This window comes from Castor canadensis, chromosome 15 (assembly GCF_047511655.1).
Source record: "Castor canadensis chromosome 15, mCasCan1.hap1v2, whole genome shotgun sequence".
Classification (NCBI taxonomy): Eukaryota; Metazoa; Chordata; class Mammalia; order Rodentia; family Castoridae; genus Castor; species Castor canadensis.
The window spans coordinates 49,998,130-50,017,679 of NC_133400.1; the positions used below are offsets into that span (position 1 = coordinate 49,998,130).

A 19,550-nucleotide genomic window follows, 5' to 3' on the forward strand; every position below is an offset into this window, starting at 1 on the left:
GTTTGTTTATGGTGAAAACTTTCAAAATCCCTTTCCCTCTGTTGTAAGTGTAAGTGCATCATTGTCACCTGTAGTCATCTAGCCACCAGAGCTCCTTGCTCCCATCTAACTGTAGCTCAGTGATGATCACCCCTTCCCCATCTCTCCCACCCCCACTCTCCCTTCTCAGCCTCTGAGATCAGTTTGTTTTGATTCTTTGTAAGAGTGAGATCATACAGTAATTTTGTCTTTTACTAAGGGAGAGGATAAGTTTTCCTCCCTCCAAAATGTTTTTGGTATTTATAACTATAAAATACAAGATTAAACAAAATTTTCCAGTCCCTGGTATGGAGGGCTAACCTCCATAGATCATAACACTGGAGCTATTCCCAGGTGTCCAGACTCTACTCAGAGGCAGGTCTTCAATTGGTGGTTTAGAGCCAGAGGCAGGGCTGAGAGAGTCTCTTCCTTTCTAGACACATTCACTTTCCCCAACCACTTCCCAGAAAGCTTATTTTAATGAGTTTATAGGGACCTGCACAAGGCTTTCTCATTAAGACTTTTTTCCTTATATTTTATCCAAAGTGATGAGGTTACTGGACAATTAGGAGAAAATCTGAAGACCAACCCTCTTAAGCTGAGGGTTAAAAAATGACATAGAGCCATGCCAGGCCTCACCTGGGAATCTTATTTCATGGTGGAACAGAATGATGGCTTACTAAATAACAAAATCCCAGTGCCCTACCTAACAAACATCTTTTTCCCTAAGTGATTTCAGCTAACTGTACACTAGTGAGTGCAGGGTTTAATTGCTCCCTGGAATCCTGTGCCCCAGTTACCTAAGTCACATCAACATACTATATATTCCATTTGGAGACTTTCCTGCTCTCCTTATTTTAGAATAAAAAAAGACAGTTCTTTCTAGGAGCGCATACACTGGCTCTTTACTGTTGTCTGTTTTTCTACCTCAGGTAAAAGATCTCAGCCATTAGGCCATTTATATCCTTATTTCTCTTCATGAGTATGTACCTGTAAACCTTATAGCAAAAACCCAGTGGAGAATAAGACAGTTGCTTCCTTATTGGCCATTTATAATAAGCAAAAAATTTTAGTTAAATAAAATGTTCTGAGATTAAAGAAAAATAAATATGATTTTTAGAATTTTATCTTAAACATGCTTCTATTATGTGAGTTGATTAAATAAATAATTTGCAAGGAGATTAAAAACTACCAATTTATTTACTTTATGTCATAGAAGTGTTATGTATATCATATTTGGATATGATACAAAATTGCGAATAACTTTGACCTCTTGCAACACAGGAATGTACTTTATATAAAAAAAGTATTTACAGAGCATTTTAATAAGCAAAATTCTAGTAAGTATCAATCAGTTTTTAAAAATACTATTAAGAATGTAAAATATGAATGTTCATATATTTTTATATGGTTTATATGTTCTATATTTATTTTTTCTTCCATTTCCCTATGAAATTTCTCAATTTATGATATTTTTTCTGTTCTTTTCTACATATCTCAACTTTTTTAAACAATCAGATCACTTCAGTTTTCCACCATGTCTGTGTCTTTAGGTGATGTTGTAGGTTTGGGCTTTACAACTATTTTCCAGAGTATCTGTGAGTAACTATATATATTATGATGCTACCTTTAATTCAATGTGTCTTATTTTGAGCCTACCACATAACACTTTGTGATAATTGTTTCAATAAGAGTAAATCCCACTTTTTTATATACCTCGACTTAAAAATCAGAATAACATTTGATCTTACCTTTCACATCTCCTGCCTCTATTAACCCGCCCCAGGACCATCACTGTGACTCAGCTATCTGGATGTCTTATGATTATTCTCAGGTTAAAATCAGCCAAATCCTCTTAGTTCATGAAATATTTTCATTGGAAACTGTCCAAATGTTCACTTTGCTCTGTTTATCAAATGCCCCAGAGCCAAATCCTGCATATAAAACTGAATTATATTTAAATGTAAGCTGACTGAACAGTTAACTATGTCAAAAGTGAGTGTTAATGCCTGTTATTTCTCCCTTTATCTAAATATGAATGCTTTCAATTCTTTTTCCTCTAAAATTCTTCCTACAAGTCTCATTTACATGTAGAATCAAACATCATCTCTAATCAATCAGAACTACAAGCACCCACACATACCCTTCACCTTCACCCTTCAGTGTCACATTTTCCTACAGTTACAACAAAAAGTAAAATACAACAACAAAAAAAAGACTTGTCTTCCCATTATTCTGACTCAATCTTGTGTTAACATTAACACAGTTCTTAGTAAATGTCCATGTAAAAAAGATACAACAAACCTTCTGAGATTTTCATTCTGGACCTAGTTAAGATATTCAAGAAGGCTGTGTGTGCATATCTATGTGTTCAAGAGGCAGCAGAATTGTGACTTGCAGGCCAGCCTGAGCTACATAGGGAGACACTGTCTCAAACAAACAAAAAAGAATTTCAGAGCTCTTACACTTGCTTGTAGCTTTGTCAGAAGCTACCAGTTTCTTGTTAATGGCATTCCTTACATAAGATTATAATATAGAATAAAAGGGAAAGCACAGCTGGCCACTCCAAAAATTCGTTGTATCAGTAGATTTATTGCTCCTTGGAATCCTTTATTCTTTGGAAAGAATAAACAAAATATACCTAGAATTTCATAACAGAGCTAAAGTAAGACAACATACTTCATGCTCAGAAAGACTGGAAGCGAGTCAAACTTATTAGATTATTCGAGATGATTTCTTAGTTTTATGAGTTCGATTTTAGCAAACCCAAAGCACATAAGAACAATTTCAGATACCAAGTAAAATAACAAGCGGTTAATAGATTGTGATTGTAACATCAATGAAGAAAAGTAATGCTCTGAGAAGAGTATAATCTTATGCCATCATGAAATCAGGATGACCCTTCAGGTCATATGTAGATATTGAGCCACATAACTCCACAGTCTCATTTAGGATTGGACAGCAGGAGGAGCAGAGAACAGAAAAGCAAAATGGATTCTAATTGTATTGCTAATTTTCAAAGTCAGAGAGTTACAGCATGTTTGAAGGCAGAGGTAAAAACAATGGAAAAGAAGAATATTAACAAAATAAATGATAAAAACAGAGTGAGTGCTTAAATTTGAATTGTTTTTCATAGCTCGGAAAGGAATGTGCTATTCTTACATCTTTCAGGTTGATATTCAGGAGAGATGTTGAAAGTAGAGATTTTCATACCACTTTGCATGTTTGCTTAGCACATACAGCTTTCTATCTTAGCAACAATGCAATGGTCATTCCCAACATCAGCAACTATACTGGATTTTTCCTGCTGGGTTTCTCAAAGCAGCCTCTGCTGGAGATGATGCTCTTTGTCATCACTATGGTTTTATACTTGCTCACTATTTTTGGCAATATGGCCATAATTATTTTAGCTTGTCTGGATCCCCGGCTCCATACCCCAATGTACTTCTTCCTCAGTCACCTGTCTTTAATGGACCTTTGCTATACCACCAGCACAGTCCCTCAGCTGCTGTTTAACTTTCAGGGACAGGAGAAGACAATAACTTATGGTGGATGTGTTGGTCAACTCTATGTGTCCTTAGCAATGGGTTCCACAGAATGCATTCTTCTGGCAGTCATGGCCATTGACCGTTATGTTGCTGTCTGCTGGCCTTTGCGTTACACCACTCTCATGCATCCACGCATTTGTTTGCAGCTGGTGGCAATCACATGGATGACTGGCTTGGCCAACTCCTTGATTCAGACTGTGCTTGTCACACAGGTCCCCCTTTGTGGAAGAAATGTTATAGACCATCTCTTCTGTGAAGTGCCAGTTCTCCTTAAGCTTGCCTGTGTGGATGTCACATTTAATCGGATGGAACTCTTCCTGGTCAGTGCATTTTTACTCCTGGTGCCCCTCACTCTTATTCTTATTTCCTACAGCTGCATTGTTCAGGTTGTGTGGAAGATAAGGTCATCAGAAGGGCAGCGGAAAGCTCTGGGGACTTGCACTTCCCACTTGGTGGTGGTATTTCTCTTCTATGGCACAGCTATGGCCACCTATCTGCAACCATCTTCAGCCAACTCCACAGACCAGGACAAGTTCATGGCCTTACTATATGGAATTGTCACTCCAACTTTAAATCCTTTCATATACACATTACGCAATAAAGATATCAAAGGAGCACTGAGAAAGATCATAGGAAAAGAGTAATGGCAAGGAGATGTTTGGAGAGCTGGTGGAGACTGAGAATTGGAATTAATTTCCCTTTGAATTCTGTGATATTGGTAATGTTCCTTTTATTTCTGAGTAGACTAACTCTTGCTGTATTTGTTATGGCAGCATATTTTTATATCTTATCAACAAAGGCCATTAACTGAGAAGACTAGCCAACAAGTGCCAATCCTAACTCTGCTAGTGCCTAGTTACTTAGCAGAGCTCAGCTCAAGTAATTTCTCTATGTTACACAAATAGCAATGAAGATACTCACTGTACATTGTGGAGAGGCTACTGTGAAGATGGAGTTAGATAAAATGGTATTTGTTAGTTTCCAAATATTAAATATAAATAATTCCACTTAAAGTTTTGGAAGGATGTTCCCAAATTATGAGGTACCATAGAGGCCATCTGTCTTAGCATAGATTCAGCCTCAGAATCTCCATAAAATATTCCTAGATAGAAGTTATTCAAATGTATGTTAACATTTCCATGACAAAGCAATCTCTTTTTCCAGGGTGAATGTCCATATATGGATGATATGTTCATTATACTAGTTTTTGTTGATGTTGTCAGAGGTAACTGGAAAATTCTCTCTTTATTATTTTAACCTTAATTTTGTCTTTTGCCTTCAGAGGAAGATGAAATAGCATCTGACAATATATTTCAGTCACCCAAATACTTTCAACATATGAGATCAATAACCATGCATAAGTTCTCTGAGTTAATGCATAATTCTTTTCTTTTTTTTTATTCATATGTGCATACAATGTTTGGGTCATTTCTCCCCCCTTCAGCCCCCCTTCCTTACCTCCCCCGGTCCTCCCTCTCTTACCCACCCTAACCCCTCACTACCACGCAGAAACTATTTTGCCCTTATCTCTAATTTTGTTGAAGAGAGAGTTGAGGGCAACAAATGCTATCTAGTTTTTTGGGTGTCTTACCTATCCTCATACCTCGCTTTATCATGTGATCAAAGTCCAATCCCCTTGTTGTGTTTGCCCTTGATCTAATGTCCTAATATGAGGGAGAACATATGATTTTTGGTCTTTAGGTCCAGGCTAACCTCACTCACAATAATATTCTCCAGTTCCATCCATTTACCTGTGAATAATAACATTTCATTCTTCTTCATGGCTGCATAAAATTCCTTTGTGCATAAATACTACATTTTCTTAATCCATTCATCAGTAGTGAGGCATCTTGGCTGTTTCCATAACTTGGCTATTGTGATAGTGCTGCAATAAACATGGGTGTGCAGGTGCCTCTGGAGTAACCTATGTCACATTCTTTTGGGTATATCCCCAAGAGTGATATTGCTTGATCATATGGTAGATCTATGTTTAGATATTTAAGAAGCCTCCAAAGTTTTTTTCAGAGTGGTTGTACTAGTTTGCATTCCCACCATAAGTATAAGAGGGTTCCTTTTTCCTCTGAATCCTCACCAACACCTGGTGTTAGTGGTGTTGCTAATGATGGCTATTCTAACAAGGGTGGGGTGGAATCTTAGTGTGGTTTAGATTTGCATTGCCTTTATTGCTAGGGATGGTGATCATTATTTCATATGTTTTTTGGCCATTTGAATTTCTTCTTTTGAGAAAGTTCTGTTTAGTTCACTTGCCCATTTCTTTATTGGTTCATTAATTTTGGGAGAATTTAGTTTTTTGAGTTCCCTACATATTCTGGTTATCAGTCCTTTTTCTGATGTGTAGCTGGCAAATATTTTCTCCCACTCTGTGGGTGTTCTCTTCAGTTTAGAGACCATTTCTTTTGTTGAGCAGAAGCTTTTTAGTTTTATGAAGTCCCATTTATCTATGCTATCTTTTAGTTGCTGGGCTGCTGGGGTTCCATTGAGAAAGTTCTTGCCAATAGCTATTAGTTCCAAAGCTTTCCTACTCTTTCCTGTACCAACTTTAGAGTTTGGGGTCAGATATTAAGATCCTGATCCATTTTGAGTTAATATTGGTACAGGGTGATAAACATGGATCTAGTTTCAGTTTTTTGCAGATTGCTAACCAGTTTTCCAGGCAGTTTTTGTTGAAGAGGCTGTCTTTTCTCCATCGTGTATTTTTAGCGTCTTTGTCAAAGACAAGTTGGCTATATTGTGTGGCTTCATATCGGAGTCCTCTATTCTGTTCCAGTACCATGCTGTTTTATTGTTATTGCTTTGTAATAGAGTTTGAAGTCAGGTATTGTGATACCTCCAGCGTTGTTCTTTTAACTGAGTATTGCCTTAGCTATTCATGGCCTCTTGTGTTTCCATATAAATTTAATGGTAGATTTTTCAATCTCTTTGATGAATGTCATTGGAATTTTGATGGGAATTGCATTAAACATGTAGATTACTTTTGGGAGTATAGACATTTTTACTATGTTGATTCTACCAATCCATGAGCATGGAAGGTCTCTCCACTTTCTATAGTCTTCCTCCATCTCTTTTTTCGGAAGTTTATAGTTTTCCTTGTAGAGGTCATTCACATCCTTTGTTAAGTTTACACCTCAGTATTTGATTTTTTTTTGAGGCTACTGTAAATGGAATTTTTTTCATATATTCTTTGTCAGTTTGTTCATTATTAGTGTATAAGAATGCTAATGATTTTTCTATGTTGATTTTATATCCTGCTACCTTGCTATAGCTCTTGATGTTGTCTAGGAACTTTTGAGTAGAATTTTTTGGTCTTTAAGGAATAGGATCATATAGTCTGCAAATAGGGATATTTTGACAGTTTCTTCATCTATTTGTATTCCTTTTATTCCTTCTTGCCTAATTGCTCTGTCTAGGAATTCCAGTACTATGTTGAATAGGAGTGGAGATAGCGTGCATCTTTGTGTCATTTCTGATTTTAGAGGGAATGGTTTCAGTTTTTCACCATTAAGTATAATGCTGGCTGTAGGTTTGTCATATATAGCTTTGATAATGTTGAGGTACTTTCTTTCAATCCCTAGTTTTCTTAGAGCTTTTATCATGAAATGGTGTTGGATCTTATCAAAGGCTTTTTCTGCATCTATTGAGATGATCAAGTGGTTTTTTGTCTTTGCTTCTGTTAATGTGGTTTATTGCACTTATTGATTTTTGTATGTTGAACCACACCTGCATTCCTGGGATGAAGCCTACTTGGTCGTGATGAATGATCTTTTTGATCTATTGTTGAATTCGGTTTGCCATTATTTTATTGAGGATTTTTGCATCAATGTTCATTAAGGAGATTGGCCTATAGTTCTCCTTTGTGGAGTTGTCTTTGCCTTGTTTTGGGATAAGTGTAATACTGTCTTCATAAAATGTGTTAGGCAGTTTTCTTTCCCTTTCTATTTCATGGAACAGTTTATGGAAGGTTGGTATTAGTTCTTCTTTAAAGGACTGATAGAATTCAGCAGAGAATCCATCAGGTCCTGGACTTTTCTTTTTGGGGAGACTATTGCTGCTTCAATTTCATTTTGTGTTATAGATCTACTCAGGTGATTAATGTCCAGTTGGTTCAGTTTTGGATGATCATAAGTATCTAGAAATCTGTCCATTTCTTTATGATTTTCAAATTTATTTGAATATAGATTCTCAAAGTAGTCTGTGATGATTTCCTGCACTTCCATGGTGTTTGTTGTTATCTCCTCTTTTGCATTCCTGATTTTGCTAATTTGGGTTTTTTCTCTCCTCATTTGATCTGTTTACTTTTTTCAAAGAACCAACTTTTTGTTTCATTAATTCTTTGTATGGTTTTTTTGGTTTCTATTTCATTGATCCAGCTCTTATTTTTATTATTTCTCTCCTATTTGTTTTGGGATTTGCTTGTTCTTTTTTTTTAGGAGTTGGAGATGTATCATTAGGTCATTGATTTGGGATCTTTCAGTCTTTTTAATATATGCACTCATGGCTATAAACCTTCCTCTCAGAACTGCCTTTGCTGTGTCCCATAGGTTCCGTTAGGTTGTATTTTCATTTTCATTGACTTCCAGGAACTTCTTAATTTCCTCTTTTATGTCATCAATGACCCATTGTTCATTAAGCAATGAGTTATTCAGTTTCCAGCTGTTTGTCTCTATTTTTGTTGTTGAGTTCTACTATTACTGCATTGTGATCAGATAGTATGCACGGTATAATTTCTATTTCTTATTTTTGCTGAGGTTTGCTTTGTGCCCTCGGATATGATCTATTTTGGAGAAGGTTCTGTGGGTTAATGCATAATTTTTAACTATTTCTTAGATATATGATGGCAACTATCGTTAAAATCTGTATTTTTTTCTAAATTAAATTTTAATATTTATTTAAACTACTTTTATAAGTGAATTTTGTTGTTCAAGGTGGTTTACCATGCATATAGTAAGGTGGGCTGGAACTGTCTTTTAAATTCCATGAATATCTTTTATTAAAAGCCAACTCAATTTTAAAATGGAGCAGTTACTTTCCAATTAGTTCTTATAGGTATTCCTGTCTGTTGGCATAGAAAGGAAATTGACCTTTCTCTTACCATGGGCGAAAAGGGTCTGCAGCCGCAGTGAGCCAGCAGTGGTCACTATTGCATTGAATCCCCACTGCACGGGTGTCATACCACCTGGTCCAGACCACCCATGAACCTGAAGGCATATTCATCATTTTTCCACCCAGTATGGAAACTATTTTATCAGGTCCATGTGAAATTGACAATTTAAATAGGAGAAATTAATTATCATCTAAACTGTTAGAGTTTCCTCTTTCTACTTGGTTGTTTCAACTACAGCTGCCAATGACCCCTTTTCTTTCTTAAGTTCTATGTCAGTTCAAATCAGTCACTAAGTCCCACAAATGTTCCCTCTCTTTAGTATCTTTCATGTTAGTTTCTCATTATTTATAATCTCATTTAAAAGAGAGTTCCACTGCATGCATTTGAGTGAAGGAAGAATTGTCAAATAATTGAACAGACCAAATTAATAGATTGGAGCTCAGGAAGGTGCATGGGCAGCAATTTTACAGAAAACAGTCTCCTTACATTCACAGCAAGAGCAAGCTAAAAGTATAACTTGTTCAAATAATTATTTCATGATTTTGAATAGTACATTATATTTTTCCTTATTTTATAATATTGATCTGTACTACTGAAAGCATTTAGTACTAGCAGTGATGGAATGTCACCTTCTTGTTTTAGTCTTAAATATGTTCAAGTATTTTGACCAAATGTAACATTACAGACAGATTTTAGCTAGCATTACAGGCACATGTCACCATATAGTTTGTTGAGATGGAGTCTCTTTAACTTTTTGCCCAGCACCTCGAATGCTGATCCTCCCAATTTTCAGTTCCTGAGTAGCTGGTATTCAGGCAGATAGGCATAAACCACTGTGTCCAGCCTGACTTTGGTAATAATTCTTAATAGAGATGGGAATTTCCTTTCATTTCTAGTTTTCTGAGACTAAATTCTAACAGATATTTTGTATTTCAAATTTTTGTAAATCTTTTTTCTTCAACTATTGTTTGGATAAATTATATCCTTACATTTACACTAACTTTGGAAAATTGGTATAAATCATATAAGATCATGATTTCTCAGAACATAAATGTTTGAATTAAGTGAATGTTTCATTTGTAGACTTTCAGTAGATGTTAATAAGTACTCATTATATAGCACTTTCCTAGAAATATAATCATGATTATCAATGAAAAATATCATAGAAGATACAGTCTTCTGCTGAAGACAATCAAAAGATAATTATAAAATAATAAAAAGAGAAAGAGAATGATAGAGGGGGAGTTATTGTAATGGGGGAGTTATAGGTAATGTGGAAAACTGACAATGTAAGAAATATTAAGGTATTCCCACAGGAAATTATATTTAGTAAAAAACTTGGATAATAGAATGAAATTTGGTGTAAGAAAGAGGAAATCTACACAAGGTTGGTTTAAGCAAAGATTGGACTCAGTGTTTCTCAGGGAGCTAGTAGTCTGGTGATGTAGAGGGCCAATGATATGAGTAAGAATCTTTCAGGTAAATGGGAGATGCTGGCAGGTAGGTGAAATCTTGTTGGTTGGTTGAGATGGAGTGGTTCTAATGAAAGTACAACTACTCATTTGAGTAGGACTGTGAGAATAAAGTAAGGATGATGACACACCCAGAGATTAAACACAGGGAAGCATATTCTCCCTTCGACCTGGAAGGATGGAAAGAAAATTCAATTTGAGGGAAACTGGGAAATGTGGACAGGGCTAACTTGAGGGTTACTACTCCCAAAGATTTGGCTTAGGCAAGCAGAAAGTAGGGGTATAGAAATGGCCTGGGGGCTCTTTGATTCCATGTTTTCTGAACTCCTTTTTGTGTCTTTAATTGCTTCAAATATAGAACTTTAGTTGGAATTCAGCAAACAAATGCATCTGGAAGAAGTGATCCATAGGGATCAGCTTCCTCTGACACAGAGCAGAAAAGACATTTATGTCTAAGAATGTTAAACAATTCTTCATTCCTTTACCAGTCATTTGTACTTTTGAGAACTGCATTTAAAACTCGTTTACCCAGTTATTAGTTGTATAGTTTTGATGTTCAATTTTTGAACTCTATACATTTGAGATATTAGTCCCTCATCAGATGAATAACTGGTAAAGGTTTTCTCCCATTTTGTTGGTTGTCTTTTTAATCTGAGGATTGTTTCCTTTGATATGCAAAGGGTTTTTCATTTGATGCAATCCCATCTGTCAATTTTTGCTGTTGTTTTCTGACCTGTTGGAGTCCTATTCAGAACTCAGTCCTATTCAGAGTCCTATTGTTGCCTGTGTCTGTATCATTGATGTTTTTCCCCTATATTTTCCTCTAATAGTTTCGAAGTTTCAGTTCTTACATTAAAGTCTCTGAATTGCTTTGAATTTATTTCTTTTTTCTTTTGGTGAAACTGTGATTTGAACTCAGGGCCTTCAACTTGCTAGGCAAATGCTCTCACATATTAGCCATTCCTCTAGCCCTTTTTGCTTTAGTATTCTTTTTCAAGTAAGGTCTCACTTCTGGCATTGAATCACAATTGTCTTGCTTCCAGCTCCACATAGCTGGGATTACAGACATGCTCCACCATACCTCTCCTGCAGAACAGGGTGATAGATAGGGATCTAGCCTCAGTATTCAACTTTCTAGAAGCCAAAATGATTGCTGAGTAGTCGTTCTGCAGTTCCAGCAGTCACATCTCAGAGTTTGTGCTTGTCTACAACCCTGTCTGTACTTCATGATGTCAGACTTTTAAATTCTTATAAATCTTACATGTAGGTATGCAATGATATCACATGGCAGTTTTAATTTATATTTCCATAAGCAGCATTCTTGTAGTGATTGACATATCATGAATTACATATTTAATTATTTTACTCATTTTTTCCTACTGGACCAGATGATTTCGATGATTTCTAAGATAAGTTTGTATATGCTGGATAAGCTTGTTGTTATTAATATTACTGCAAATATCATGTCTAGTTAGTTAGCTTCTCTTTACATTACTTCATAGTGTCTATTAATGAGAGAATTTCTGTACTGTCTGTTCATTGAATTTCTCAATCTGTTTTTGAGCCATGAGTACTTTTTGTGTCATGTTTAAGAAGTAAAATATGATAATAAATTCCAATATTTTCTTAAATACCTTTATCATTTTTCCTCTCAAATTCATATTTACAATCAACTTAGAAATTTCATGTATAATACTGAGACAGAAAGAAATTTCAATTTTATTATGTAAATATGTAAAAACATAAAATTTACCATTTTAATCACTTTTAAATGTACATTTCAATGGTACCAAGTTTAACTGTCAACATTGTTTAACTATTGGCTCTACCCATTTCCAGACGTCTTCATCATCCCAAAGGGAAAGTCTTCATCGTCCCAAAGGGAAATTCTTCATCAGTTTCATTTTTATTATTTGATTTTCTAATTACCCCAGAACTATTCATTTATAAGATTGCCATTTCTTCATCACAAATGGGTTTTGACAATCTGGTCTTGAATCATGGCTATGTATTCATATGTCTGGGTCCTTCTTTCTGTTTTTCTGTTTGTGTATTTGTGTTTTCATGTAACACACTCTCAATCATTATTTTAGGAAGTCTTGATAAAATGGTAAAATAGTGTCTCCAACATTTTTCTCTTTTTTCTAGAGATTTTTAGAAAAATATTTCCCTTCCTATTGAATGCCCATTTTTTTCAGAATTAGCTTGTGATCGGTCACTGAAGATTCTTTTATTTTGATGCTGTATCATTGAATTTATAACTTATCCAAACATTTTTCATCCTCCCCTTCTCTTTTTTCCTTGATTAGTGCCTCCAGTGTCTTTTCTAAATCAGATTTATTTCTTGATTAATACATGAGAACATAAAGTTGTACATATTAATGGGTACCATGTGATATGTCAATCCATGTATGCATTGTGGAATGTTTAAGTCAGATTAATTGTGTCTCCTCAAGCATTTATCATTTCTTTATAGTAAAGTCTTTCCAAACCCTTCCTTCTTGCTTTCTGAAATGTTTTCATGGTCACCTGCTAAGCAATAGTACACCAGAGCTAAATATTCCTAACTAAGTGTTACTTAGTACCCATTGGTTAACCTTTCCCTACCCCATCTCCTATCCCCCAACTCCTCATAACCACTATTTTACTCTCAGTTTCTATGAGATCAACTTTTTTGTCACATTGCAGGTAGTTGAAATAAATGTATGCTCCCTATCTGGTGTTTGCCTTCAGTTCTATATTATTTTTCCAAATGGCCTTATGCACAAGCAGTTTTTTATTTGTTTATTTATTTATGTACTTATTTTTAACAGCATTAATGGTATGATTTATTTTAATTTCAATATACTATGTTAGCATGCAGATAATTTCTGCACTTAAAAGATACTTTTTGATGTGAGAGAGAGCAAGTTGGAAGAAAAAAGTAAAAACAGAGAGCAAAGTATAGTTTAAGGACCAGAGATAACTTTTCTTTGTGAGAGGAAAGAAATCAAAGTTCTTTTATGCAAGATAACTATGAACAAAATCTGACCCCATCTAGTATCAACTCCTGTCTATATTCAGGTCATTAGCTTTCTCAATAGAATGACAACATGAAGAAATCCTTTCTACTGATTCTACCAGGCACCTGCAAAGGAAGAAGTTCTTTAAAATAAGCTAACAAATTAACATTGTCAGTGGACCAAATATGAGGAAGATGTTGAATGCTGCCCCGCCTGTTCTCTAGAGGTTTGTTGTTGACTTTTAAAGATTTCACAGAAATTGGCTTCAAAGAAAATCATTTCTTGATTACTGTCTGAAAGATAGTTATGCACATTATCAACTAGGAAGGTGACTGAAAGATGAAGAATAGTTTTGAACCATTCTCTTATCCTGAATGGCTTGTCTGCCAAGAGAATGTCAAGAGACCCCATTCTTATTCTACAGCCTGGCCACATGGACAGGCTTCACCTAAGGTTTTCAAAACACAGATTCCACATCACCCATCTCCACATACAGTCTTCAGCTGTGAATAATATTCACTTGTTACACAACCATTCTTTCTGCCAAATCCTGACTTCTTGATATAAGAAGGGCAACTCCACTGGGCTGACACTGTAGTTGTTAATGAAACACATTCCAGTCTGAAGCTCAGCCATCACTCTGTGAGCCTACTGAATGACCCTGGTAAAGACGCCAACTGCTAGTCCAAAAGTGGTATCATTGACCCTTTCCAGAACCTCTGCTTCTCTGCTGAATGACAAAGTGGACATAACTGGTCTGATGATATCTCCTTTCACACAGGTCATGTCATCTCTGCAATTAGTTAATGCACAATGTCTCATGTAATATCCGTAATTTAATTTGGGATCCTCAGATACACACAGCTCTCTACCACATAAGACTTTAGCACCCTGTTCTTTTGCCAGTTTAACAAACCCAAGGACTAGCTCCAGATGTGGTTGATGATGAATGGACACACCCTTATTTCTTCAAGAAGGGGCTCTCCAATTTTTATCTTTTGGGTCTGTTTCACTACTTCTCTAAATTTATCAAGGATTTCCTTTCGCACAAATACTCTTGTGCATTACAGCAAAACTGGCTTTGTGTGAGGAAGTTGGTCATCAGTCCCTGCTTCACATTCTTTCTCCATATTGCAATCTGAGAAGATGATGAGATGAGATTTTTCTCCCAAGTTTCATGGTAACAGGTTTGATTCCTTTAGTTGACAACTCCATGACCTTCGTGCTGGTGGGCATGCTTCCAGTGAAGGACACCTTGTTCACATTGTGATGCTGGCACAGAAACTGGCCCGTGGTAACCCCTCCTTTGCCCATGTTGAAGAGCCCAGGAGGTACATCAGCCTCAGTGTAGATTTCAGCTAGGAGAAGGTTTGAAGATTCCACAGGCCAAAGCTGTTGGTGACTTCCAACATGCAGTCTGGAAGAGGTAGTTCCAAGCTCCTATCCCCACGCATACCCCAGTGGTTCTCATCTGCTGTAACCAAATGATACACCTTGGAGATAGAAGTGTTCACCAGCCATGGATCCAACTAAGTTGGCCTAGTATTCCAATCTCTGCCAGAGATTGTCAACATTTAAGTGGGCCTGGGAGATGGACTTACCATTGTTGATAGTCTCCACAGTAGCAATTTCATCCTTCCTCTCCCTTATTATCCTGGAATCCTCCAAGGGGATTTTTTATTCCATATTTGATAGACAGATTTTATACTTTCAACAGCCAAATTTACTTCCTTTTCCCCTGAACATGTGAGGCTGGTGGCTGGCTGAAATGTCTTCTGTGTGCACTGGCACCTCATTGTGGTAAATGAGCGGTTTCAACATGGTAAAGGTGTCAGGAAGTAGAGAGAGCACAAAGAGGCCAGCTCTGAGAAACTAGGAGGTCTTCACATGCAGTTTTAAAATCCAATGTGGCACTTTACAGCAGGAGCCACATAGAAAGAAGAAAAATAGGACGATGAACAAATTTGGGTTATAATACATACATATATGGAAATGTCACAAGGAAACTCCCTGCATAACTATATTGAACAAATAAAAAGTATCATTTTTCTTTTTCTTTTTTTTTTATTTACAAATACTGGAGAACAGGAGGCAGAACAGGACCTGCCTAGGGGGGTTGGTACCAGTGGGAGGTAGGAGGCGGTAGGGAAAGGGTGTAGGAGGATGAATGTGTCACAGATACTATGTACACATGTTTGTAAATGGAGAAAAGAGACCTGTTGAAACTATTCCAGGAATGGGGTGAGGGGTGATTAAGGAGAATGATGAAAGGGTGAATTCAAGTATTTGATATATTGTAAGAATTTTTGCAAATGCCATGTTGTACCCCCCTCAGCACAACAATAAACAATAAAATAAAATAAAAACCAATGAGGCTACTGAGGCCAATAGGAAAAGGGGAACAGGGACTAGAGAAAAAGTTAGATCAAAAAGAATTAACCTAGAAGGTAACACCCACGCACAGGAAATCAATGTGAGTCAATACCCTGTATAGCTATCCTTATCTCAACCAGCAAAAACCCTTGTCCCTTCCTGTTATTGCTTATACTCCCTTTACAACAAAATTAGAAATAAGGGCAAAATAGTTTCTGCTGGGTATTGAGGGGGTGGGGGGGAAAGGGAGAGGGCGGAGTGGGTGGTAAGGGAGGGGGTGGGGGCAGGGGGGAGAAATGAACCAAGCCTTGTATGCACATATGAATAATAAAAGAAAAAGAAAAAAAAACCAATGAGGCTTGTGATTTAGCTCAATGTGATACAGTATTTGTTTTGCATGCACGAGGTCCTGGGTTCAATCCTCAGCACTGGAACAACAACAAGAATGACAACAACAAAGACAGACAAATAAAAAGCAAAGATATTAATTCCCACTACCCAACTCAATATTCACAGCATTCCTCATGGCTTCCTGGTTACAAGAGTCCTTCTCTTCCTTTCATCAAAAGTGAAGTGCCAATGTTCCATTAAAATGTGCCAAAACTAGAATCATATTTCTACTTTGCTTCAAATTCCTAATATGCTTACTTTCATGGGTGGAAAGAGAAGGGTAAGAGAGAATAATCAGTGGTAAGTATGATCAAAATATATAATATTCAAGTATGAAGATGTCATAATGAAATCCAGTATTCTGTAAAATTAATAATAATGACAAAATTAGTAATAAAGTAAAGAGAGACAGAAATAAATTTAAAAAGATGACATCCTATGGGATGAGAAATTTTATGCTTTGATGGTGATCCACCCACATGTGTAATGACTGTACCCTGTGACCTCGCACCATGTACTCATGCACAGACAATGCCACAGCCTTTGAACCACTTGCAGATATCTCTGATGCTCTTTTTCAGGATTTTTGTCCAGCCACTTTCTTTTTCTTACAACTTCTTTGTTTCCATTTTTCATATAGAAATATGAAAGTTAATTAATTTCTACCTGTTTTCCAAAACCTGGATCAAGCATCCCTCATTTGGAAAGTTCTTTCTAATCTATATTAAATACTTGTTCTTTTCCTTTGCATGGTAACCTGATGACTTGATTCTAAGTTAGCATCGTATAGTAGCTTTTATCTTCTACCATTAAGTGGTCTTTTTGAGAGCAAGTTTACTGTTATGTCTCCATTTTCTAACACTCTGACTAAAAGAAGACAAGTACTCAAGCAATGGCTATGGAGTCAACCTGTGTATAATAATGGATGGATAAAGTTTACATGTTTAGTATTGGATTTCATTCAAGATATATTCATTGCTAAAGAGAAGTTAAAGGGATTAATAAGATGTGATCACAGGGTTTAATATGTCATTACCATATTATTAAATTTTATTTAATTACGTAACACTATTTCAAATCTGAATATGCTTTGATGGAGATACTTTAAGTATAAATGGATGAATTAAAATAACTTTCTCGTTTAACAACATTTACTGCATATAGATATGTGTGTGTCAGATCCTCAGCTAAATGTTAATGGTATAATTGTCATCTTTCACCACAAAGTTCAGAATCTAGGGTCATAGACAGAAATTTAAAAGTAATTATGTAATTAAAATTGTTTTTAGATGCTGTAAAGTAAATTAAAAAATATGGTTAATCTCAGGTTGAAAGTTTGGACAAGATTTCTGAGGAACAAAGTGCAAACGCAGTGGGATTGTGAGAAGAATATTCCTGTGTAAGAGAAGACCAAGAAATAATGCCCCAACATGGGGCAAAATTGAAATGTGACAAATATGAAACAAAAGAAAAGAAAATGCCAGAGTGGGAAAAATAGAGCTGGGACAAAACATGACAAACACTGTAGTCAGTATAAGAACTTTGCAATTTTTTAGACTCTAATGAGCAAACATGATGGAGTAAAGGCTGACATGGAAGCCTGTAGAAGTGGCTGGATGAATGGAAAGGTGGGTGAGTGGAAGACTGAAAATCTGATCCACGATGTCTTGAATGTTTCTAGAGTCACTATCAAGCTTTCTAGGCTAAAGAAGAATGCTGCACATTATGAGGATGATGACTTCAGGGATTATATCACGTTGTTCTCTTTGGCCATCTTGTTTTTAGTAAGTATTTCCTGGTGGGGCATGATGTCTCAAAGGACCAACGTGAGCCCTCTCTGGAGTGTGCAAGCATCCTTGCTTCATTACATTTACAGCTCCCTGATAAAGTGTGACTATGGCCTGGATACAAAGAGAGGAAGAGCCTCTTTATCTACCACAAATATGTCTCCTATTTCTAGATAGTATTTTTATTGTCAAAATTTCTTCAAAATTTCTAGGATATTGCATAACGTGGAAGGATAAATCTAAAATATATTTCCTATAATTCTGCTAGTAGAACTTACATGTTGATCAAAAGGAAATGTCCCTGTTTTGGGATTAGATAAAATGATGGTCTTGACTGGATTGGTAGCTAGTTATGAAAACAACTTTCTTACTTCGGAGACATCCTTCTGAGGTATTTGCATCAATTTTATTTACAAGCCATAAATATGATTTTAGTACATAGTTTTTTTTGACTTAATATCATTTTCAAATTTAGAATGGAGATTACTGAACTCTGGGGAGAGTAGGCAGTAGGGATGGATGGGGTAAACTGATCAAAGTTAACTAAGTTGTTGTGAAATGGGAACAAGAAGTTCTGGTTTGTTATTGCAAGTAGTGTGACTATAGATAACAACAATGAAATTTATGTTAATAACCCTAAAAAGAGAATTATGAAACTTTTCACCACAAGGAAACAAATGTTTGAGGAGACAGACATGTTTAACCTGATTTAACAATGTACACATGCACTGAAACATCACATTAATCCCTCCAATATTTACAATTTTGATGGTTTTATAAATTGGCTAAAATATATCTAAATTAAAAATATAAACTTAATTTTAGTATGTCTTTAGAAAATGTCTTGAGGTATTTTGATTTTAATTTTCTTTTTCTAGAGGTGGAAATAGAAACATAGAGATAAAACTTAAGTTCAAGGATGTATGATATGTTTGTAGCAGATTACATTGGATTAGTGTCACCATAGAGCATAGAAAAAGGAGCAGGGTAATGCATTTCTGAGAAAGAGACTAGCAGCTTGTTAGAAATTGGCTAATGAGGTGCTTCGGAAAATACCAATGCTTTGGTGAACTGATGGAAATTTAGGATCCTCTCATTCAGTTTTGTGGGCTTAAAATACTATATATTTAAACTGCATCTCCTTAACAGTGATGGGCACAGTGTTTAGATCAGATAGAAGCAGATAGTAGCAAAATGTCTTTGCCCATGGAGAATGCTTAAATTTGCATCATAATAAAATTTAATTTTTGTAACCCAACCCTTTCACAGTTCAATTTTCTTCTCCATCTTTTCATGCCACTTTTGAATAAGCAGAATTAGTTAATAAAAGAAAAAAAAACTAAAGAGAAAAACGTGTATGAATTGAGTTAGTGAGTGAGTACTCTATGCCCAAGGATCAGCTATGGGCATCACACTGGGCAGTTCAGAGAAACAAATACATGTACAGACTAAGTATTAACAGAAGTTTAATGATAGCTTTGAAGACTTCCAATATTCCTTTCTCCTATAAGTAACATTGAAGTGCTTTATAATGCCTAACCAGAAGGCGCTAATGCACATCAATTACACATATGCTTATGTATAGCTGGGTCCATCCTTTAGATGATAAAAGCATTCTCTGCACTTCTTTCCATATCCCACCTGTCCTCAGGTCTGCATCTGACCCAGAATCACTATCCTGAGATTAAACTGTAAACACTGGTGCTGTCCATTTCTCAGTTGGTCTAATTCAGTGAATATCCCCAGACCAAAAGCTACATCACAGCTTGTAGTTTCCAATGATTCTATTTTTAGTCCTTTCTCAGCATTGTTGTCAGCCCTTACTATTTATCACACAT

General features: G+C 36.0%; 1 protein-coding gene and 1 pseudogene across 1 annotated transcript; one reads left to right on the plus strand and one right to left on the minus strand.

Annotated features, from left to right (window-relative positions):
• Nucleotides 1-3,283: 3,283 nt before the first annotated feature.
• Nucleotides 3,284-4,351, plus strand: LOC109674986 (olfactory receptor 2B8-like). Its single transcript, XM_020151837.2, has one exon. The coding sequence runs from the start codon at nt 3,284-3,286 to the stop codon at nt 4,208-4,210; it is 927 nt and encodes a 308-aa protein (XP_020007426.2). The 3' UTR covers nt 4,211-4,351.
• A 9,268-nt stretch (nt 4,352-13,619) lies between these two features.
• Nucleotides 13,620-14,937, minus strand: LOC109674982 (4-trimethylaminobutyraldehyde dehydrogenase-like; annotated as a pseudogene).
• Between the last annotated feature and the right edge of the window lie 4,613 nt (nt 14,938-19,550).